Genomic DNA, 19,894 nt, shown 5'->3' on the forward strand with positions numbered 1-19,894 from the left:
GGTTCGTAAAAGGCGACCGAGGGATAAACTTGGCTCAAAGTCATCAGGGCCCTAGAGAAGGAAAACTTCATTTGAAACCCGGAATGGGGTTCAAGCATTCGTAGTATAACTCTAAAATGCGAAAGACTCCTGCAGCCGAACTGGCTCTACACGTATCGACTCGTCGTTCCTGTTGGACCTAGCCAGTGATGTTGAGAGGGTGGCGCAGAGCTTAGGCAACTCTGTGTTTTCGTGAACAGTGTCCTAGGTGACACAGTGTCTATCTGACAGTGTCTAAATCATCTGCAATAGACGTACTAATGCCAATGATGATGATGATGAATAACATATATCGCAAAACAACGTTTGCGGTGTCAGCTAGTTATCAATATAAAAATTCCATCAGAATCGAAGTTAACAATCAATATAACCCGGGATGTATAACTGTAGCCCCCCCCCCCCTTAATCTGTAACTGTAACTTTATCCTTATAGCTATAAAATTATCGACCCTACCCTGGACTCTCCTCAGGAGCTCTGGCCTCCTAACTCACCACGGGAAGACAACACTATTTAAGAGCATGTTATTTAGCTGTGATTTTCTGTAAGGTCGAGGTACTTCCCCAGACGAGCTGCTCCAGATTTTGATCAGAACATATCCTACTGTGCCCTAACTCAATTAAATAAACCAGAAAAATCGATTTGATCTAATGGTGCAACTAGAAAATTTTATTCAGTCAAATATCAAAATAAAAACCAAACATTTTCAACTTTGCCTCAATACTCTTTATAATTAAACAAAGCTAAGTGGTTAATATTGTTGTGGACGGATTAAAATTATCTCACTATGCAGGCAGAGAACATAAATTTTAGTGAAACCACTTCCGAATCATAATTAAGTGCAAAATAAATATTCACTTTGTTTTAAGCAGTTAAAGGCAAATGAGGTTGAGTTACTACGCTTTGAGCTGTAAAAAAATGTTACTCTTGTTTATATGATGCCTAACTAAATGTACCCCCTAAAAAAATAATAATAATACAAACCAGGAGTATTAATTCTTACCGAGCAATAACTTTTTCTGTAAATTAATACAAATATCGCCTTTAGTAGAATAGAGAAATCTTTAACAAAAAATCATAAAACTCGACCTTTACATCCTAACCTTAATGTTGGATTTCATAAAAAATTCGATGTTCTAATCTAATACTTAAATTAAAAAACGCATTATTTTTCATTTGAGACTCACTTTTTACTTGTACTTATGAAAATTATTATAGATTTTACGAGGAAAAAACGACGCCAACGCGGTGTTATACCAGTAAAAAAAAACATAAACATAAAATAAGTGTGAATAACATTCACCCACACTGATAACTATAATAACTAAATTATTACGGTACTGACTAATTTATATTTTTATGTCGCGTTTTTTGCTCTCATAAGCAAAGATTTACATGCGTCCGCTGTGTGAAAATTGATATGAGATTGACAACGTGACGTTGACGCAGTGTGCGCAGAAACTGACTGATGTGCTAGCGATCACTGGTTCGATTCCCGCACTTGACAAATATTTGTATAGTCCGCAGCCATGTTTGTCGTGGTTTTGGTAGAAATGGGATGCACAGTCTAGTGGAAGCTATAGAGTGTAAACCTTTTATTTATGTTACGATATTTCTTTATATGTACATATATTGTATTTGCACGCGAACCAAAAAAACCGACATCAATATTTACATCGACAAGTAATACAACGTAGATTGCTGAAAAAAAAAAGTAAATTTAACACGCATTATTAGGGACAACTACAAAAATACTATTCATATCTCGATTACACTTTAAAAAAAAACTACGCGACTCGCACAAGCTTTCAATAATAAAAAAAAACCCAACAAAATCTATACAAAAGAAATGAGGACACAATCATAATTTTTTGTGGGTTACCCAGTAGCATACAGTCTAATTGAGTACCTTCTCCATTTTTCAAGTCAGTCAAGTCAGTTAGGCCCTAATTACTCCATTACAGTCATTCGAATTAAACTAATTTAGGTAACTATTAGGCATTCCATTATACTTTGTACTTTTCCTATTGACCAGCAACATTTCGACCAATCTCTTGATACAAGTTGCTCAGCTGAACCAAACAAAATTAGGATCGCGTAAACAAAGACACTAACGACCCTTCGAGAGGCTCAGAAGCCCATTATCCCTCAACTTACACAATATCACTTAAGAGGACTTCTTTTACATTACTTGGTTTGTATAAGATCAGCGTATTCGAACAACTTCGATAGTAAAAGCGGACTAACGTTTTATTTATCTTTCGATCAGCCGTCATTTTACGACGGTTACGCTTTCTTTTATGAATAGTCTGAAATATTACGTTGTAAATAATACAATCAAGTCATCTTGATATTTGTGAGATATCTACGTCAAAAATAAAACCTTTTTAAATGGCTAAAAATTTAGCCACTAAAAAAATTAAAATTAAAATTAATTTATGTTTTAATTTTTAATTTATTTTTAATGCTGGCTTTGAAATACACAAGCCGAAGACGGGCAGCAGCGTCTTCGGTGCAACAAAGCCAGCCTGCGGTCACCAACTCGCCTGCCCGGCGTGGTGACTATGGGCATAATACATGAGTTCACGCCATTTTTGGCTCGAACTTGTGTAGGCCTATGTCTAGTAGTGAACTGCGAAAGACTGATGTGATGTGATTGGTTTTGAATTCTGTCTAATTTGTTCAAATTTAGGTACCTAAGCACTGACGTGTTGGCGCAACGGTCACAGCACTGGCTTGTGGCAGTTGCGCTGGCGCTTGCGGGTTCGATCCTTGCACATGACAAACATTTGTTTTGGCCCTACAGATGTTTGCCGTGGTCTGGGTACTTGTGCAATCCTTGTGGGTCTCCCGACCGTGCCTCGGAGAGCACGTTAAGCCGCCGGTCCCACGTGTTATCGTGTACACCTGATAGCGATCGTTACTCATAGTAGTGACTATATCCACCAACCCGCATTGGAGAAGCGTGATAGATTAAGCTCAAATCCTTCTCCTACATGGGGATAGAGGCATATACCCATCAGTGGGATATTACAGGCTGAAGCGAATATTCTGATAAAAGTTCGCGGACAAAAGGAGTATGGTGCAACACTATCCAACTTATACATATATCCACTCGTACTTGTTTGATGGTGCAAAGATCTCAGTTCTAAGTCAGGGCTGATCTTGTTATAGCCGAAGGCTTTGATCCGGGCACCTTCTACTTTACATTTGCTTGTCTCATGAGCTAACTTCACCAAATGCACAGAGACTGTTCATACTTTTCCTCTTAGTGAAACAGCAAAATAATTGTATAAGATTGTACGCCGACGATGTCTTAACAAGGTGTTTAAGTTTTAGTGCGTAAAAATGCGGGTGACATGTTCAGCCTGTGAGCAAACCCTCTATAAAAATTAAGAATTAAAAAAATAAAAATAAAAACTTATAAATAATTTAAAAGAATAGTAAATGATTGATAATACTAAATTTAATGTATGACGTACAAATAGTTACATTAAATGAATACTCTTTCTCACACACAAGCTCGGTTTGTAAGAGGAGACCATAAATTAACACAGTGCTTAATTGCAAACGTCAGTCGTAACCGTAGTAGTGGGACATGTGCACGAACTTGACGTAACAGTAACCCAATATAAAACGTATTCTTTACTCGCATGTGTATTAGATACGAGGTAAAAGGTGAAGTAAAAGGATCAAATTAAATAAATAGAAGAATAAATAATTTAGTTTAATATACAAAACTAGCAGACCCCGCAAACGTTGTTTTGCCATAACACAAAATTTCAAATATTTTTCTCAATTTGATCGCAGCACCAACTGTCGGGACAAACTGAAATTAAAATAGAATAATATTTAATATTTGATGCTGCGATGTTAGCGCAGTCTACCGGATCCAATGTAAAACATTCCAAAATTAACAACTACTTATAATGAAAAATTTGTTAAATAAACATTTTCCAGTGGACCAAATTGTGAATCTAAACCATCCTCGAATCCCCTTGAACTCACATAAAAAATTTCATCAAAATCTGTTCAGCCCTCTAAGAAGAGTTCAGTGACATACTCACGCACACAAGAAATATATATATTATATAAAGATTATGACATCTAACAAAGATACCGAGACAAAAATAAATCTATATAATATATATAAAAGCGAAAGGTCACTCACTCATCACGAAATCTCCGAAACTATAACACCTACAAACTTGAAATTTGGCAAGTAGGTTCCTTATAAGACGTAAGCATCCGCTAAGAACGGATTTTACGAAACTCGCCCCCTAAGGGGGTAAAACGGGGGGTGGAAGTTTGTATGAAAGTCCTATGTTTTTGAAGTTAGAGACTTGAAATTTAAAATGTAAGCTCTATAGATGGTGAAAACGTGTCCAAATAACATATCTTTAGAAATCAACCCCCTTTTGGGGTTAAAACGGGAGATGGTACGCTGACTCACTCATCGCGAAATCTCCGAAACTATAATAGCTACAAACTTGAAATTTAGCAGGTAGGCTCCTTATAGGTTGTAGACATTCGATAAGAACGGATTTTACGAAACTCGACCCCTAAGGGGGTAAAACGGGGGTTGGAAGTTTGTGTGAAAGTCCCGTGTTTTTGAAGTAAGAGACTTCAAATTTAAAATGTATGCCTTATAGATGATGAGAAGGTGTCCAAATAATGTGTCTTTAGAAATCAACTCCCTTTTGGGGTTAAAACGGGGGATGGTAGGTTTACTCGCTCATCACGAAATCTCCGAAACTATAATACCTACAAACTTGAAATTTGGCAGATAGGCTCCTTTTAGGGCGTAAACATTCGCTAAGAATGAGTTTTACGAAATTCGACCCCTAAGGGGGTAAAACGGGGGTTGGAAGTTTGTATGAAAGTCCCATGTTTTTGAAGTAAGAGACTTGAAATTTAAAATGTATGCCTTATAGATGATGAGAAGGTGTCCAAATAATGTATCTTTAGAAATCAACTCCTTTTTGGGGTTAAAACGGGGAATGGTAGGTTGACTCCCTCATTACAAAATCTTCGAAACTATAACAGCTACAAACTTGAAATTTGGCAAGTAGGTTTCTTATAGGGCGTAAATATTCGCTAAGAGTTGATTTTATGAAATTCGACCCTTAAAGGGCTGAAACGGGGTTTGGAAGTTTGTATTAAAGTCCTATGTTTTTGAAGTAAGAGACTTTAAATTTAAAATATATGCTCTATACATGGTGAGGAGGTGTCCAAATAATGCATCGTAATCTATATATATAAAAGAGAAAGGTCAGTGACTCACTCATCACGAGAACTCAAAAATCGCTGGATGGTCTATCCATCCAGGTTGGACAAAGATAAAGTTTGGCAGGGATGTAGATTATAGTTAGCAGACGTCCGCTAAGAACGGATTTTACGATATTCCATCGCTAAGGGGGTTTAATTGGGGTTGATAGTTTGTATGAAACATATACAGCCTGAAAATAAAACCAAAAATGTGGTGTATGAGGTGAGATGTGGTGAGAGGTTTTATAAAAATAACTATTAAATTATACTAAACTGTGCCTTTTAAAAAGTTACTCAGTTTGATAAGCATTTCAAGTGACTGAAATAAAAAAATAATTTGCGTTAAACATCTTAATAGTAATACATATCCTTATAACCACGAGGACGTAATGGCGGGCAACAGTTAGTGTATTATAAGTCCCCAAAAGTGTATGTGATCGATTCGCTCAAAATTTACTGAACGGATTTTCATGCGGTTTCAACATTGTAGAGAGGACTCCACCATTGGCAAGAGGAAGGTTTACGGAACGGCTAAGCCGATTTTGATGAGAGTTTCACTGGAAGTTTGTCGGCAAAACTTTGTGACACACTAATTTCAACGCGGGCGAAGCCGCGGGCACAGCTAGTAATATTATAATTATACGCTTACTGATTTCAAACACATTTTACACGTAGATACACGGGTCAGACGTGTATAAACACACGTGTATAAACACGTCTGACCCGTATATCTCCCTCGACTTGTACAGCAAAATAAATCATTAATTATAACTTAATTTCACATTTGACAATAATACACTGTGGTATAATTATAAGGTGAGATTATTTTTTTATAAATCTATGAATTAAAATAAACTCAAACAGCAGCTCTTATTGCGGTCTCTTCCGAAGACATAGGGAAGAAAAGTCATTGTTGTAACAAGTTAGCGAAGCCAAATCAAAAAATAATTATTATAGGTACATTAGACGTAGACACAAACGATCACACACCATGCTCACATTAAAAAAAAATCAATATATAAATTCGTAATCACAAATATATGTGCTTGTATAGACATTGTAAGCTCAGTGACGTAAACTTTATTTAATTACTAGCTGTGCCCGCGACTTCGTCTACGTAGAATTGAGCAAAAATTATTGTTCTGTTCGCAGAGTTACAAAATAAATAAATTTCTAAAATAAAAGTAGCCTAATTTACTCTTTATTAAAGCAGCTATCTACTAGAATAAAAATATAAAAAATAGATGTTGGTTGATTTCTAGACCTACCAGAAATGCACACAAAATTTTATAAGAATCAGTCCAGCCGTTTATGCGGAGTATGGTAACTAACATTGTGACACGAGAATTTTATATATAAAATAATTTAATTTGTATTATTTGTAAATTTAAATTGTATTTGCTCGCAAACGAAAAAAAAAGACTTCAATTACATCGACAAGTAATTCAACGTAGGTAGACGAAAAAGTAGTCAAGTAAATACGCGTTATCAAAGAATATTCAAAAAGTTGTAATCAGATCTCGATGAAATTTAAATGTGACCACATTATAAACATCAGCTTTCAATTAAATTAAAAATCATCAAAAGGTATACACCCAGTAAAAATCTCAAATAAATTTAAATAGGACCAAATGCACCACCTTTCATTTAAAAAAAAATTGTCGAAATCGGTCCTCCGAGTCAAAAGTTCTGAAATGAGAACCTCCTCCTTTTTTGGAAGTTGGTTAAAAAGATGTAGAAGATATTGTATTGTTGTTGTGTGTGTATTGTTGATTTTATATAAATCTCCCTCATCCCAACCGTTTCTATGTAATTTTATGCTAGATGATAATTTAATTCTTTAATGTTTTTACTGTGAAATTACTAGATATTTAATATTTATGTAATGTTACATTTTTAGCATTCTGTAACGTATTGTATTTAATTACCTAGAGAGGATAATATGTAAATTTGATATATTAGTATTTAAAAAAATAAATGTAAGTTCGTATATACTTAATATAAATATATTAATTAAATAGTTCGTATATAATGTCGCCATAAAACCTGGTAGGTACTCTTCATGACTACAGTTAATTTTTAAAAAAACGAAGGCAAAGGAAAGCTTTCCTGTAATAGTATTTAAATATTTTACATAATATAAAAAGTTTTTTGACATCTTGAGTGTTTTCAGTTATTCATAATATTACTTGTCGTCTAAATTTCCAAAAAAAATTAATATTGCATTTTTTCAAAAGGAATAAAATTAGTACATACATAAAAATAAAAAATAAAAAACAACAAAAATCAGTACACCTAATATAATTAAAATCGTCTAGCTAGGTATTCCTGTAGAAATTAATGAAAGTTCCATATGCAGCCATCTCTTGGTTGTTACACGTACTACATTAAAATCATTTCCCAAGTTCCAGTTAACTGTCATTACATTCTCTAACAACTTAATAGTTTCAATGAGAAAAGACAGATGGCAGTAAATAGTAATATTGTAACAAAAAAATTAAAACAAAATTAAAATTTCTGATTCTCTATACAAAATTTTATCGTATATCGGTTACATTATTTTTTAATAAAAGAATAGTGATATAAAAAGTGTAGTAATTAATATGGATACATTTTATAAGTTTTAGAACTACCAACGTAATCATTTCTACTTATTTTTAAATAAGTAGGTAGGTAGGTACCTAATTACATTTTAAATTATAAGAAGTGAAAAGTTAGATACAGTTTACAAACCCATGACATGACAAATCATACAAAATTTCGTTACGTAAATAAATAAATTAAGCGTATTTATTATAGTATTTCAGTTTATTGAACTGAATGAATATTTTGCTCTATGAAAACGTTCGTCGTTACAAAAAAATGCAAAATTTTAAAATATAACGTACTTTACAGAAATATTAAAATATTTTTTTAAACTTATGAAACCTTAAACTAATTAAAAATGATTAGATCTGAACAATCAAACTTGAAACTAATAAATGAAATATCGATCAAACTTGAAACCAATATCTAAATGAAAATACTATTGCATTATGAAATCTAATTTTACTTGACCATCTCATAGATCCGTAGATTAACGCTAAGAAAACAAACACACTCTTCCGTTTCCTTAGTTTTTATAAATAGGTAAAGATTTTTGCGCAAATTAAAAAAAAAACATTAGTCAAAACCGCTTAAGAATCTTTGTGGTAGTGTATGTAAGTTCTATACTATTCATATTGTTTTGAGGGAAAGAAATTATATTTTATAAAATATTCCTTAACTATGAGCAAAAAAAAAAAAATAATTTTTCTCCAGCGGTGGGTGGTCAAAAGCTTTATAATCATATCGGTTTAGTTTGGTAGTAAAACCTTAAACTAGTCTTTCGTTAGCATTTTAAGCAGCTTTTTAACATTTTTTATTTAACTATAATAGACTTTCTATAGTTCATATAGTTTTTTCTATAGTTTTTCTTTTAGAGTTATGCGCTTAGCATCATTCATTTATATAGATTATGATATTAGTAAATCTAACTGATGAGTGTCCGGTTGGCACTCTTGGCAATGACTGATTTCCGCTACGGAGTTGTCATATTAGTCGGCTATAACAACGGCATTAAGTTATAATATCTATCTTAGCAACATGCGAAATTCATGTTGTCTATAACTTCATTTTGAACATTTTGATATTTCAATGGCGTCATTGTGAAACTGATTCCCATATTATTTGGTATAATTTATTCAAGTTGGCTTTTAAAATACTTTCATCGTTTTACAATATATTATTTAATTACAGTTAATGGGATACATATCTTTTGCATGAAATCCACGCAAAAATTTCACATACTTGTTATTGTACCCAGACACTTTTGTGTTTATATAATTTCATACCGAATAAAATGTTTGGCTACAGAAGAAAGAGGAAAACTTCTTAATACAAATTTTAAAATTAGAAGCAATTTTTAAATCACTTGTAGGACAGGTAATTGCTGGGCGCTTGACTACCTACCAATAGTGCCTAGAAAGAAAAGGTTTACTGAACGAATCCAGAAACTTGGAGCTATAATTTTCTATTTCTTCTTGTATTTAAAACAATCACAATAAATACATTTCATAAACAGTGGTGCTATTTGGACTCGTTTATAGTATCAAACCCAAGTTGAACAAAATATAAATAGTAGGTACATATGAAACTTGGCTGGAGTAATCAATAATTCCCAGGCACCGATACAACAGCCCACATTTCACCTCTGAAAATCATTTTCTATCTCGCTTGCAAGCGGACCAATGGAGTTGAATGATGTGAGGAAGACAGGTGTACTTGCGATTTCGATTAACCTGAAAGTAATGGCAATATGTAATGTGAATTTTGAATAGAATTGTATTACTCTCGCCGCAATATCGCTACGACATTGTAACATTATTGTTATGCTATATATATTTTTAACCGACTTCCAAAAAAAGAGGAGGTAGTACCATGATAAGGAAACCAGGATCTGATGATGGGATCCCAGAGAAATCGAGGGAAACTCTTGAAAATCCGCAATACCTTTTTACCGGGTGTACCGATTTTAATAATTTTTAATTTAATCGAAAGCTGATGTTTGTCATGTGGTCACATATAAATTTTATTGCGATCTGATAACTACTTTTTGAGTAATCTTTGATAACGCGTAGTTACTTGACTATTTTTTCGTCGATCTACGTTGTATTACTCGTCGATGTAATTGAAGTCGGTTTTTTTAGTTTGCGAGAAAACACAATTATATATATGTATTATTAGTTTTTTTTTTTAATCATTAATATTTGTTGCTGTGATTTGGCTTACATTTTTCAAATTTAAAATAAAAGAACAAAAAAGGTAACCCGCTTAAAATTTTTAACTAAAACTATTTAAATTTAACAGGACTATGAAGTTTCAAAACTCGTTTGAAGTGTAACACCCAACAGTACAAGTTTATTTCTTGTGTAATGTCATCATTTAACTTATAGTTGAAAAGTTGAGCAGAGTGGGTTTGTAGAGGTGTATAAACCTAAATTTATGTGTAATTTTGAAACAGTTGTGGTGAAGGTTGATATAGTAATACAGAATAGTAAATTATACCTACTTACGTTCCTGCCAGCACAATTAGTGTTGAGTTTCCTTGCGTCAAATTGAATAACAATTACATAGGTTTTAAGTTTTAAGATGTCGTTCTACAAGTATTAAATGATACTTACGTATAAATCTAAGCTTCAGCTTATTCCCAAACACATGAGAATTGTATTGCATATACGTATAAAATGTACTTCATAGCGCAATAAATAAATTATTTGTCGTGTAACATACATCTGATAACGATAAAAATTGTACCAGGAACTCAGAAGAACTCAAACAAACAAACACAAAAGTTTTGATAAACTGCATACATAATAATATAAAAATTAAAAGTAAAAAATTAAAAGTAAATAACTTTTATTTATTTTAAGCTATAATCCTTCTCATTGATAGGAAAAAAGTCCCTTACCCAGCAGAGTTCTACCATCCAAAGTGAAGATTTTGATGGATTCATAAAACTATGAGATATTAATTTCATAATATTGGATATTTTAAATTACGATGTCTATAGATTACGAAATTTAAAGTTGGTATAGGTAATGTAATCTCAACTACACGACCATTATTATACTATTAATAAACATTAAAATAAAGTTATGACAGGAAAATTTAAAAACATGAAAGGGTTATGTACTTGTTGAGTTTTACATGTACGCCTTTCACCTTGACCTTACATATATCCCATTTTCTCGCGTCAACAATCAATGGGGGTGGAAAAATAACTTACACGACTCATTGTTTTTAAAGAATTTAAAGCTATATATTGTTATTTTTTTTTTTTTTTTTTAATTTAATAAGGAGACTTTGATGTGTAAATTAACAGCTCAGTAAAATTAATGATTAAAACAGGTTTAGCACATAAAACTAATATAGCTTTTATTTGCGATTTTTTCGTACTGTCGAATATTGGAAAAAGTCGAAGATTTGTTACTTATTCCGTTTAGTGAGATTCGTGGAAGGTCTTATTATACGTTAAATGTCAAAGTTAAGCTAAATTCAGAATACACCTGCGTAGATAGGACCAAGGCGCATGCGTTACCATTATCGATCCCCGGGAAACGGTCACGAAGGCCCATTTCGCTGGTGATAACGAACCGGTGAGTACGTAGGGAAATAGTGTCCCGGGTAAAGATAGTCAGTCAAAAACAAGTGCATGTACCTTGCCGTGGCGTTGATCATAATAATAGCAAGTTTGGTAAGGCTGCAAGTAAGTCGGATTTTGATTATTATGAAATGGACGCTTTTTTCTATTCCTCCACCACAATTTCTGCTCTGTGTAAGTAAGTGTTAAATTTTATTATATATTTATACATTTATATTCTTTATTCTTTTCCTTTATTGTTTCTTTCTGAGCTTATTGTTTAATCTTTTGTCATCACCAAAGGTGACCCTTGGCACGCGTCGCTTGATCCACGTCACCGTATAACTAATGACGCATTGAATCTGCCTTTTGATGGTGTAAGATTTTTTATATCTTTTTTTGCTAGGTTTTATATAAATACATTTATTTATATCCAGGTTTCTTTGAATTTTTTTAATGAAATGCGTGTGTCATTTTTATTTCTGTGTACATGTGTCGCTGTGCTGATGTGTGCTGTATGCTATGCTCTGTTTGTGTGCTGTGCTATGTTTGTATGGTTAAGTCGTTATTTGCCCTCTAAGTGCCGAAACGCAACAAGTCGAGTCTGCGCAACAGAACCCTTCGCCATTAGAATACTTTAATAAATATTTTAATTTATGTTATCGATTGGTAGACCACTATATGATGATGAATTTTGGAAGATTTTCGAGCTGATCAATAATCGAGTTGTATTTGAATATAAACCAGTTTTACATCATTGCGATTTATTGTAAGACAAAAAACAAGACCTGCGCATTGGATACCCGATGTATTGATGTAGCTAAATTTAGCTCTGACCTTTTCATCTAGGTCTCTTAGGGACAAAGGTCGAAATGGTTGAAGAGATAGCACAATTTGTTTTACGAATTGTATGAAATCTTTTTGGCATTTTATAAATAAATTATTTTTTACTTACTCGACTGAAAAAAAAATTACGACTACCATTTACCAAACATCTTCGAATACTTTACAACTTTTCAAGTTTTAATTTTTTTTTTAAATATATTTTTTAATTAATGTTACGTTCATAAAATATGCGAAACACTACATTTATTGGGTAAATCCTGAAAGGAGGCTGCAGACTACTTCCATTTTAAGATAATTCCTGGGACGACCGGCGCAGATGCGCGCGATGTAAAATCAGAGTTTATTGATTTACTGACAGCCATTACTTTTTTACGCAATCGATTAAAATTTTGTTTCGTCTTTCTCCTGCATTTTAAGATCTTTTTAAATTAAATAATGATATTTATCCAACTATTCGAAATATCTACTTATCAATTAAGAAATTTTTAAAATTACATATGGAATGAAATTTTGTTTTAATTTTTTTTTAAACAATAAATCGGATAAATCCATTACTTGATAAAGACTATTAACATTTAATTATACCAAATATGTTTATAAATCAAATTGCCAGCAATTAATTATTTGTAAAACGATAACAATTAAAAAAGCTGCAATTTAAATAAAAATAAGGTGAGAATATCTATTAGTATGTAGTGTTGACAACGAAGGCTGCGCGGGCGGAGGACGCGCCGCTGTCCGCCCACAGCCGGCGCCCGCGCAGGTGCCCGCCCCGCGTACCTATGTCAGAGAATAACTAACTTAGAGGTTATAGATATTTAGCTGGCTTAAATATTATAAATAAATTAATTAAATGTTTAAATATTAATGAATATATAAAAAATGTAGAAATGTTTAGTTCAAATAAAGAGGGTTAGGGGTTGTCTGTAGAAAATCACTATTAGCGATAACTGCCTTTGTATTTTTTTAAGTTAGAATATTGTTATTTTCCTTTTATTATTTCAAATGTACAATAAAATATTAAATAAATAAACAATAAATAACGATTATTTTCTTTTGTTATTATATTAGAAATTTATTTTAAAATATTAAAGTGGTCAAATAATTTCAATCCGATATTTTTAGTGCCGTGCTGTCATTTTCAAATAAAAGTCACTGCTAACACGAGATTCTGTACGAGCTTAGCGTTCTGGTATAACTATAACTTAAAAATGAAACGCTAATCTAGCTTTGTATTGTACAGTATTGTACTATACAACAGAATAGAAAGTTTCCGGTATCTATACCTATTAGACATGAGACTTTAATAGACCAAGGTGGCTTAGACTCAATAAATGGTGCTTTTTATTTGTACGTATTAATTTTACAACAGGTCTAAAAAGTTATTTTTCGTCATAGTTGCTTACATTTTTTTTTACTATGGGGTTATGTAAAACTAAAAATCACATATTATCTATATAATAAAAATCTGTTAATTTAAGTTACTAATTCAAAAATATAATTATTTGTAGCGTTTATGCTGCCACGTAATGAATTGTTCAATACTAATTTATTTTTAGAATATTCCCTAGTTGATTGTACCGATTATTGTTAGTTCGTTCTGTTGTATGTTTATCTTTTAGCCATCTATACAAATATATTAATAATATTATATTATTAAAACATTCAACTCACCGTACCTTGAGCTCCTTCTACACTGTTATCTACTCTATGAACATAGAAAGTTTGAATGAACGCTTGTGAATGGAAATGCTTTGCTATCATTTAGCTCGAACCGACCGGGGTAGACCGGTCTTTTATCGCACTTGAGACTCATTCAAGATAATAACATTAGCAATACCTATTTTAAGTTAAGAGGTATACAAATACTTTAAGCTGAGTTATATGACGGTGTTAGAGATTATACAGCACTTCCCGATTTATAAATATGGTTTTGGAATATATTATAATAATGCTATATAAAATTTGTAGTAAAAAAATACGAATATTTGTGATTATAATTTTGAAAGATCAATCGTAAAATAAATACAATAAAATAAATTTAAGTACATTTACTTGTATCTGTTTTCAATTGTTATTTAATAATTTAATTATACCTACACTAGCACTTAAAATAATGGCGGTGTATGTTTATGTATGTACATACATAAACATAAAATGTTTTTCTATCAATTATGGATACATATTTAGAAATGTATATGGGACAAATATTTGTATATAAAAGTACTGTATTGGTATAATGTAAAGAAATATGAAGTAGCTAAAACCGTTATATTCTAAATGTGCTCATTTTGTTTAAATATATTGGTTCTCAAGAGCGATATAAAATATAATTACAGTAACGACACGCTTCAAAAGAAATGTTATATAATATGTTTATTGAATAATCCATAAGGGATCGTTATAATAATTATTATGCAGATTAATCCTTACCTTAAAATAAGAAAAAATGTTTTCTCTAGCAAATATACAAAGACGTTGTATTACAAACCATATTTCACATATTCTTCTGATAATTAACCGAGATATAGGTGTCTATCACTTCTATATAGTTATAAATCATATACAATTGTATTAATTTCAATTTAATTGTTCTTGTAACAATGAAACGATACCGTGATTCGTCCGATGATGATCTCAAACAGTGACTTGACAAAGAACAATTATATGGATCTGATTTTTTTTGTCCATGTTTAATAATCGTTGAGTTATTTTAAAATGTTATTATTTTTTGAATTGTCATAATTGTTTTAGCATGTTTTCGTTTTTAAGATTTTATAAGTCGTTTCTCAATAAATGCAGTCTTCTTATAATAGGAGTAGCAATTAGTCGTAAAACAGATGCTTGTATATACATACCTATACATACTTTAAATTTATTATGCTGTATGATCTGTTAGCAACTTTTTTATTTATCTATACCGATTTTGATGAGAGTTTCACTGGCAGATTCAGGATATTAGCGCTGAAGCCTTATTTCTGTAGTGGTCACGTCGCTGAGGCTCGAGGCCAGACACAGTCCTCATTAATTATGACGTCACTATCTGATACGTGATCACGATCACGATATGATATCATTGCATTATGTCAATAGTTTCAATGGCATTAATAATTACTATTTCACGCAGTAATCTTATTGTATGTATTTTAACGTGACGTGGGACTTAAACGTATTTGACGAATCGATTACTTTAGTCATACATTATTTCCTTCTCGACTTTCAATAACCTTTACGTATAATAACTAAAGATTGTATTTTACTACTAAATAGGTACTGTAATACAACAATTTGTATGTAATTGACCTATATCGAAATGTCTTCTTATTTGGTTACATATTACTTCCTTTACCAGTTTCAATAACCTATTTCTTATTAACTTGTAAAGGTCCTACTGTTACATGCTAGCTTTAGATTTCCGTCACAATTCGTATGCAGTTTATGTAAAATCTCTTTTTTCTCTAGTACTTCAGCAATTTTAAGAAAGTCAGATAAATAAAACCAGCTATTAGTAAGTATTACACGATTCGTTTTAGTATTAGATGATCCGCGCAGATTTTCCCTTGTTGATTCCTCCTGTCAGTTAAGATATGTTTATTACAAGTGATTTTAATAAATTATAAATCTACTATTGCAATTAGTATTTTTAAAATGTCTATAACAACCACCTAAAATTTACTATTAGACCTTTGTATTGAAATTTACTGATTTATGATCGTTTTTGTAATTAATTTAAAGCAATAAAATTTACCGTTTTATTATTTACGTAAAATAATCATTATCCAATAAATTTATAGATTTAATGACTAATTTTATTAGATTTAGTATTAAATCATAAACTATAAAATTGTAATCGCTGGAAACAATTATAATATAAATATGAACGTATCAAAGAAGCCGACATAACACACCAAAGTATTAGATAGCATCTTAATATGTACTCCTACGTACGTTGTACAATAGAATCAAGTGATTTTTTTTGTAGAAATAAAAACATCTCACAATATTGTAATGTCATGTCAAGTTGTATGGCTTGATTGATTTGCATCAACTCGGTCATAAAACATTAACCATCGTCAAAAAACTGAACAATCTCGACCTTGTCTCTATGGTAACAATGAGTGGTTTCAGATCTTCAAATTTTTTGCGACCGTTCATGTCGTGATTATTTTATTATGAAAAATGAATTTATTTCAATTTAAAATATTTTATAACGATCATGATAATTGGATTCTAAGCAACGTTAAGTAAATGGAAAAAAGAAATAGTATGTATAACGATTACTTTGAAAGTCAAACGTAAATTTGTGTAACATGATTACTAATTGTATTTAAATATTATATTTATATCAGTATTAATAGATTAGACATTCATCGTTTCCACTTCGTTTTTTTTTTTTCGTGTAGTTGTGATTGAGTTTAGCTATCCATATGAGGATTTTTTTTATTTTACTTTATTGTAGATACGCAATGGGCCCCCAAGGAATTCTGGTTATGGCCATAAGCATCGTCGGGGCGATGGCATTTATCCCCCATGGTTCTATTGGGGAAAAGGTTAGTTAACAAAAAAATATTATCACAATGGGAAGTGAAATACTCGGTCATTAATCAATAATAAATTAAAATCAGAAAATAAACGAGCGAACCCATCCATCCGTCCTCCGCGTGAAGGAAGGAAAAAGCGACCACCCACGTCTCCGCGCCATCTCAGCGCCACACCCTCACCTTTAGGACTCTACATGCAACCCTGCACTGCAGACGACCTCCGAGGCGAAAGACGGGTAGCCCGCCCTCGACCAAAGGCCCCACCATACCCAGGACCATACCGCGACCCAGCGGCCCCGGCACTCCTCTGGTTTTGGTCCGCTGGGGTCCGAAGACGCCTACCACCCGCGGTGGTAAAACCGCGAGAGGCGTTCCTCTATCCGCCACCCGGGGACGCGCCCAGTAGGAGATTCATCAACTCCCCTGGGTATTTCTCCACCTACTTTTAACCTTAACAACTTCATTCAAATAGAATTACAACATTTTCCCAAAATCTTTAAAACCTTTAAATATGGGTGTCATCATCATTTCAGCCTATTGCAGCCCATTGCTGGACATAGGCCTCCATAAGTTCATGTGTGTTGCTCTCATAGTCACCACGCTGGGCAGGCAGTTCGATGGTTATCCCGCCATCAGCCGACTTTTTAAGTTCCAAGGTGCTAGTGGAACTATGTTATCCCTTAGTCGACTCTTACGACACCCACGGGAAGAGAGGGGGTGGCTTCATTCATGTTATACAAATTATGCTTATTTACTTGACTTTATTTACTATTTGTGGATTTACGTTGTATCATACCTCATAACTTTCTACTGGGTGGACCGATTTCGATAATTCTTTGTTTAATTAAAAGTTGATGCATATCATATGGTACCATACCATATGGGTGAAGAATGATGATTTATAGCCTATTTCACTTCCTAACAATAAAATTTCTACTCGACAAAATTGTTATTTACTATAGATAAATAATTGGGAATTTTTCTCAGGAGCATATGCTAACGGAAGCTTTGCTTCGTGAGGTTATCGATCGTATGGGCTCGGACTTCAACGACGCAGCGCCCTCGTACCTCGATATCCCGAAAGAGGTACAGATTTCGTTGATGTCCCGAGCCCCCAAGGAGCTGGAGAACGAGCAGCTCGACTACGACTCGCTGATCGACGGGAACCCCAGCCCGAGCCTGCGAGACCAAGAGTATTTGCAGCACAGGTAATTCGCAGTGCGCTGATTTGGTAATTTCATACTTCTGTTCGATAAAATGTAATAACTAAATCTGATAGTAATTTTCTATTGTAATATATAATATTTATAAGACTTTAGTACACATAGGCTTTAGTCACATGACAAGATTTATACTTAAGTACCTACTTCAAAAAATCTTCTATATTTTTCCAAATTTCTGTACACATCCTTAAAGTTTTCGTTCAATTATAGTGCTGCTTATATTGTCAGATATATGCATTTATATTTACATAATTATGTCAAAGTGTTTTTTTATAATCCTAATGGATCACACAGCTTCTACTGCGCTTGAGACATTCTCCGACAATATTCCAATTATACACAGTTAGTAATGGAAATCAATTAAGTTTCTATTGCAATTTATACAAAAAGATGATTCAATAATTATTGTGTAGGTTATTAAAAATTGGTACAATATTAGTAATAATCTTCGTTATAGTTCATTATGGGGCCATCAGTACGTAACCGGCGGTGCGGGAGAGGGTGAACAGCGTCTGCGACCATCCGGACTGGTTCCGAACCGGCAGATGATCAAAACCGATGCTGTCCTTCCGGCCTACTGTAACCCTCCAAACCCCTGCCCTGTCGGATACACTGGTATGTTTTTTTATTGCTTAACTTAAAACCAAATAGTACAAACGCTGACTTTACTTGAAATCTGACATTTACTGATTCTTTATTAAATCAAATTGCTGCTTAATATTAAAAATTTTATATTAATAAATGCGATTGTATACATTATCTATCACAAAATTTTATTAAGGTAACTTAAAATATGTACCTACATTTACCTACTATTAAAAGATTTTAAAAAGTTTAAGTGCAAACGTCATTGCACATATTAATTAATAATTTAATAGCTATACATAGTTGTGCTTATTACTCATGAGCTTTAAATTTCACAGAGGAACATGGCTGTATCACAGAGTTCGAGAACACAGCCGCGTTCAGCCGCGAGTACCAACTCTCTCAGCGTTGTATGTGCGACGGCGAGCACATGTTCAGCTGCCCCCCTGATTCCCCCTCCGAATACGATATCCGCTTCCCCGATCACCACAAGAATCTCGTCGCCAAGAAGTATAAGGACGACGTTAGTATTAATTAGTCTTTTCAACGCCATATTTTATCCGTCTATTCGATTCTGAACATATGGCAGCTTTATTGAATTTTAGTATTTTTGTAATGGCTTAGTTACCAAATTGAATTTATGTGGCTGATTTTATATACTATGGTACCGAAATAAAAATGCATAATTTTTTTCACTATTAAAACGAAAAATATGTAATAAAACTTTTTATTTTATGTAAATTGGACATTCAAACATATCACAGTAAGAATTCCATCCACTACGAAAATATTTAAGAAAAATAATGTTTTTTTTTTAGAATTTTGGCAAGTAATGGGCACAAATAATATCAGTTAATGAGTTTAATTAATTTAGTTTTTAACTCGTCGATTACAATTTTAGGTGGAAAACCCGTACCTACTGGGTGAACGCCTACCCATAGCAGCCAAAAAAGGATTCTACGTTCACGTGTATTAATTGTTACCTTGTAGTAGTTCTACATTATTACGTGTTAGATTTTACTAAATATCTTAAAGATAATATGATATATATTTGTGTAAAACTTTTTTCTGATATCCATTGCAATCTCATAGAGGAATGAAAGAAATTCGCTATCGAAATAAGGATGTTTAGACCATTGGAAAGGCATCACTTTATAAATTTCACACTGTAAATATGTCTATGAATCATCGGTTAAATTCATATATATATATACATAAACTTTAGTTTCGTATA

The 19,894-nt window shown here is 32.7% G+C and overlaps 1 protein-coding gene across 1 annotated transcript; it reads left to right on the top strand.

Annotated features, from left to right (window-relative positions):
• Nucleotides 1–11,460: 11,460 nt before the first annotated feature.
• On the top strand, nt 11,461–19,378 carry LOC123655716. The gene is made up of 5 exons (XM_045591471.1): nt 11,461–11,481; nt 16,771–16,861; nt 17,840–18,060; nt 18,533–18,690; nt 18,999–19,378. The coding sequence occupies exons 2-5, from the start codon at nt 16,778–16,780 to the stop codon at nt 19,196–19,198; spliced, it is 663 nt and encodes a 220-aa protein (XP_045447427.1). The 5' UTR covers nt 11,461–11,481; nt 16,771–16,777; the 3' UTR covers nt 19,199–19,378.
• Nucleotides 19,379–19,894: the final 516 nt, after the last annotated feature.

Source organism: Melitaea cinxia, chromosome 8 (genome assembly GCF_905220565.1).
Source record: "Melitaea cinxia chromosome 8, ilMelCinx1.1, whole genome shotgun sequence".
Classification (NCBI taxonomy): domain Eukaryota; kingdom Metazoa; phylum Arthropoda; class Insecta; order Lepidoptera; family Nymphalidae; genus Melitaea; species Melitaea cinxia.

Coding starts and splice junctions, on each gene's coding strand:
- LOC123655716 (XM_045591471.1), top strand. CDS start 16,778: ATGGGCCCCCAAGGAATTCTGGTTATGGCCATAAGCATCGTCGGGGCG. Junction 18,061..18,532: donor CAAGAGTATTTGCAGCACAG/GTAATTCGCAGT, acceptor TCTTCGTTATAG/TTCATTATGGGGCCATCAGT. Junction 18,691..18,998: donor CTGCCCTGTCGGATACACTG/GTATGTTTTTTT, acceptor TAAATTTCACAG/AGGAACATGGCTGTATCACA.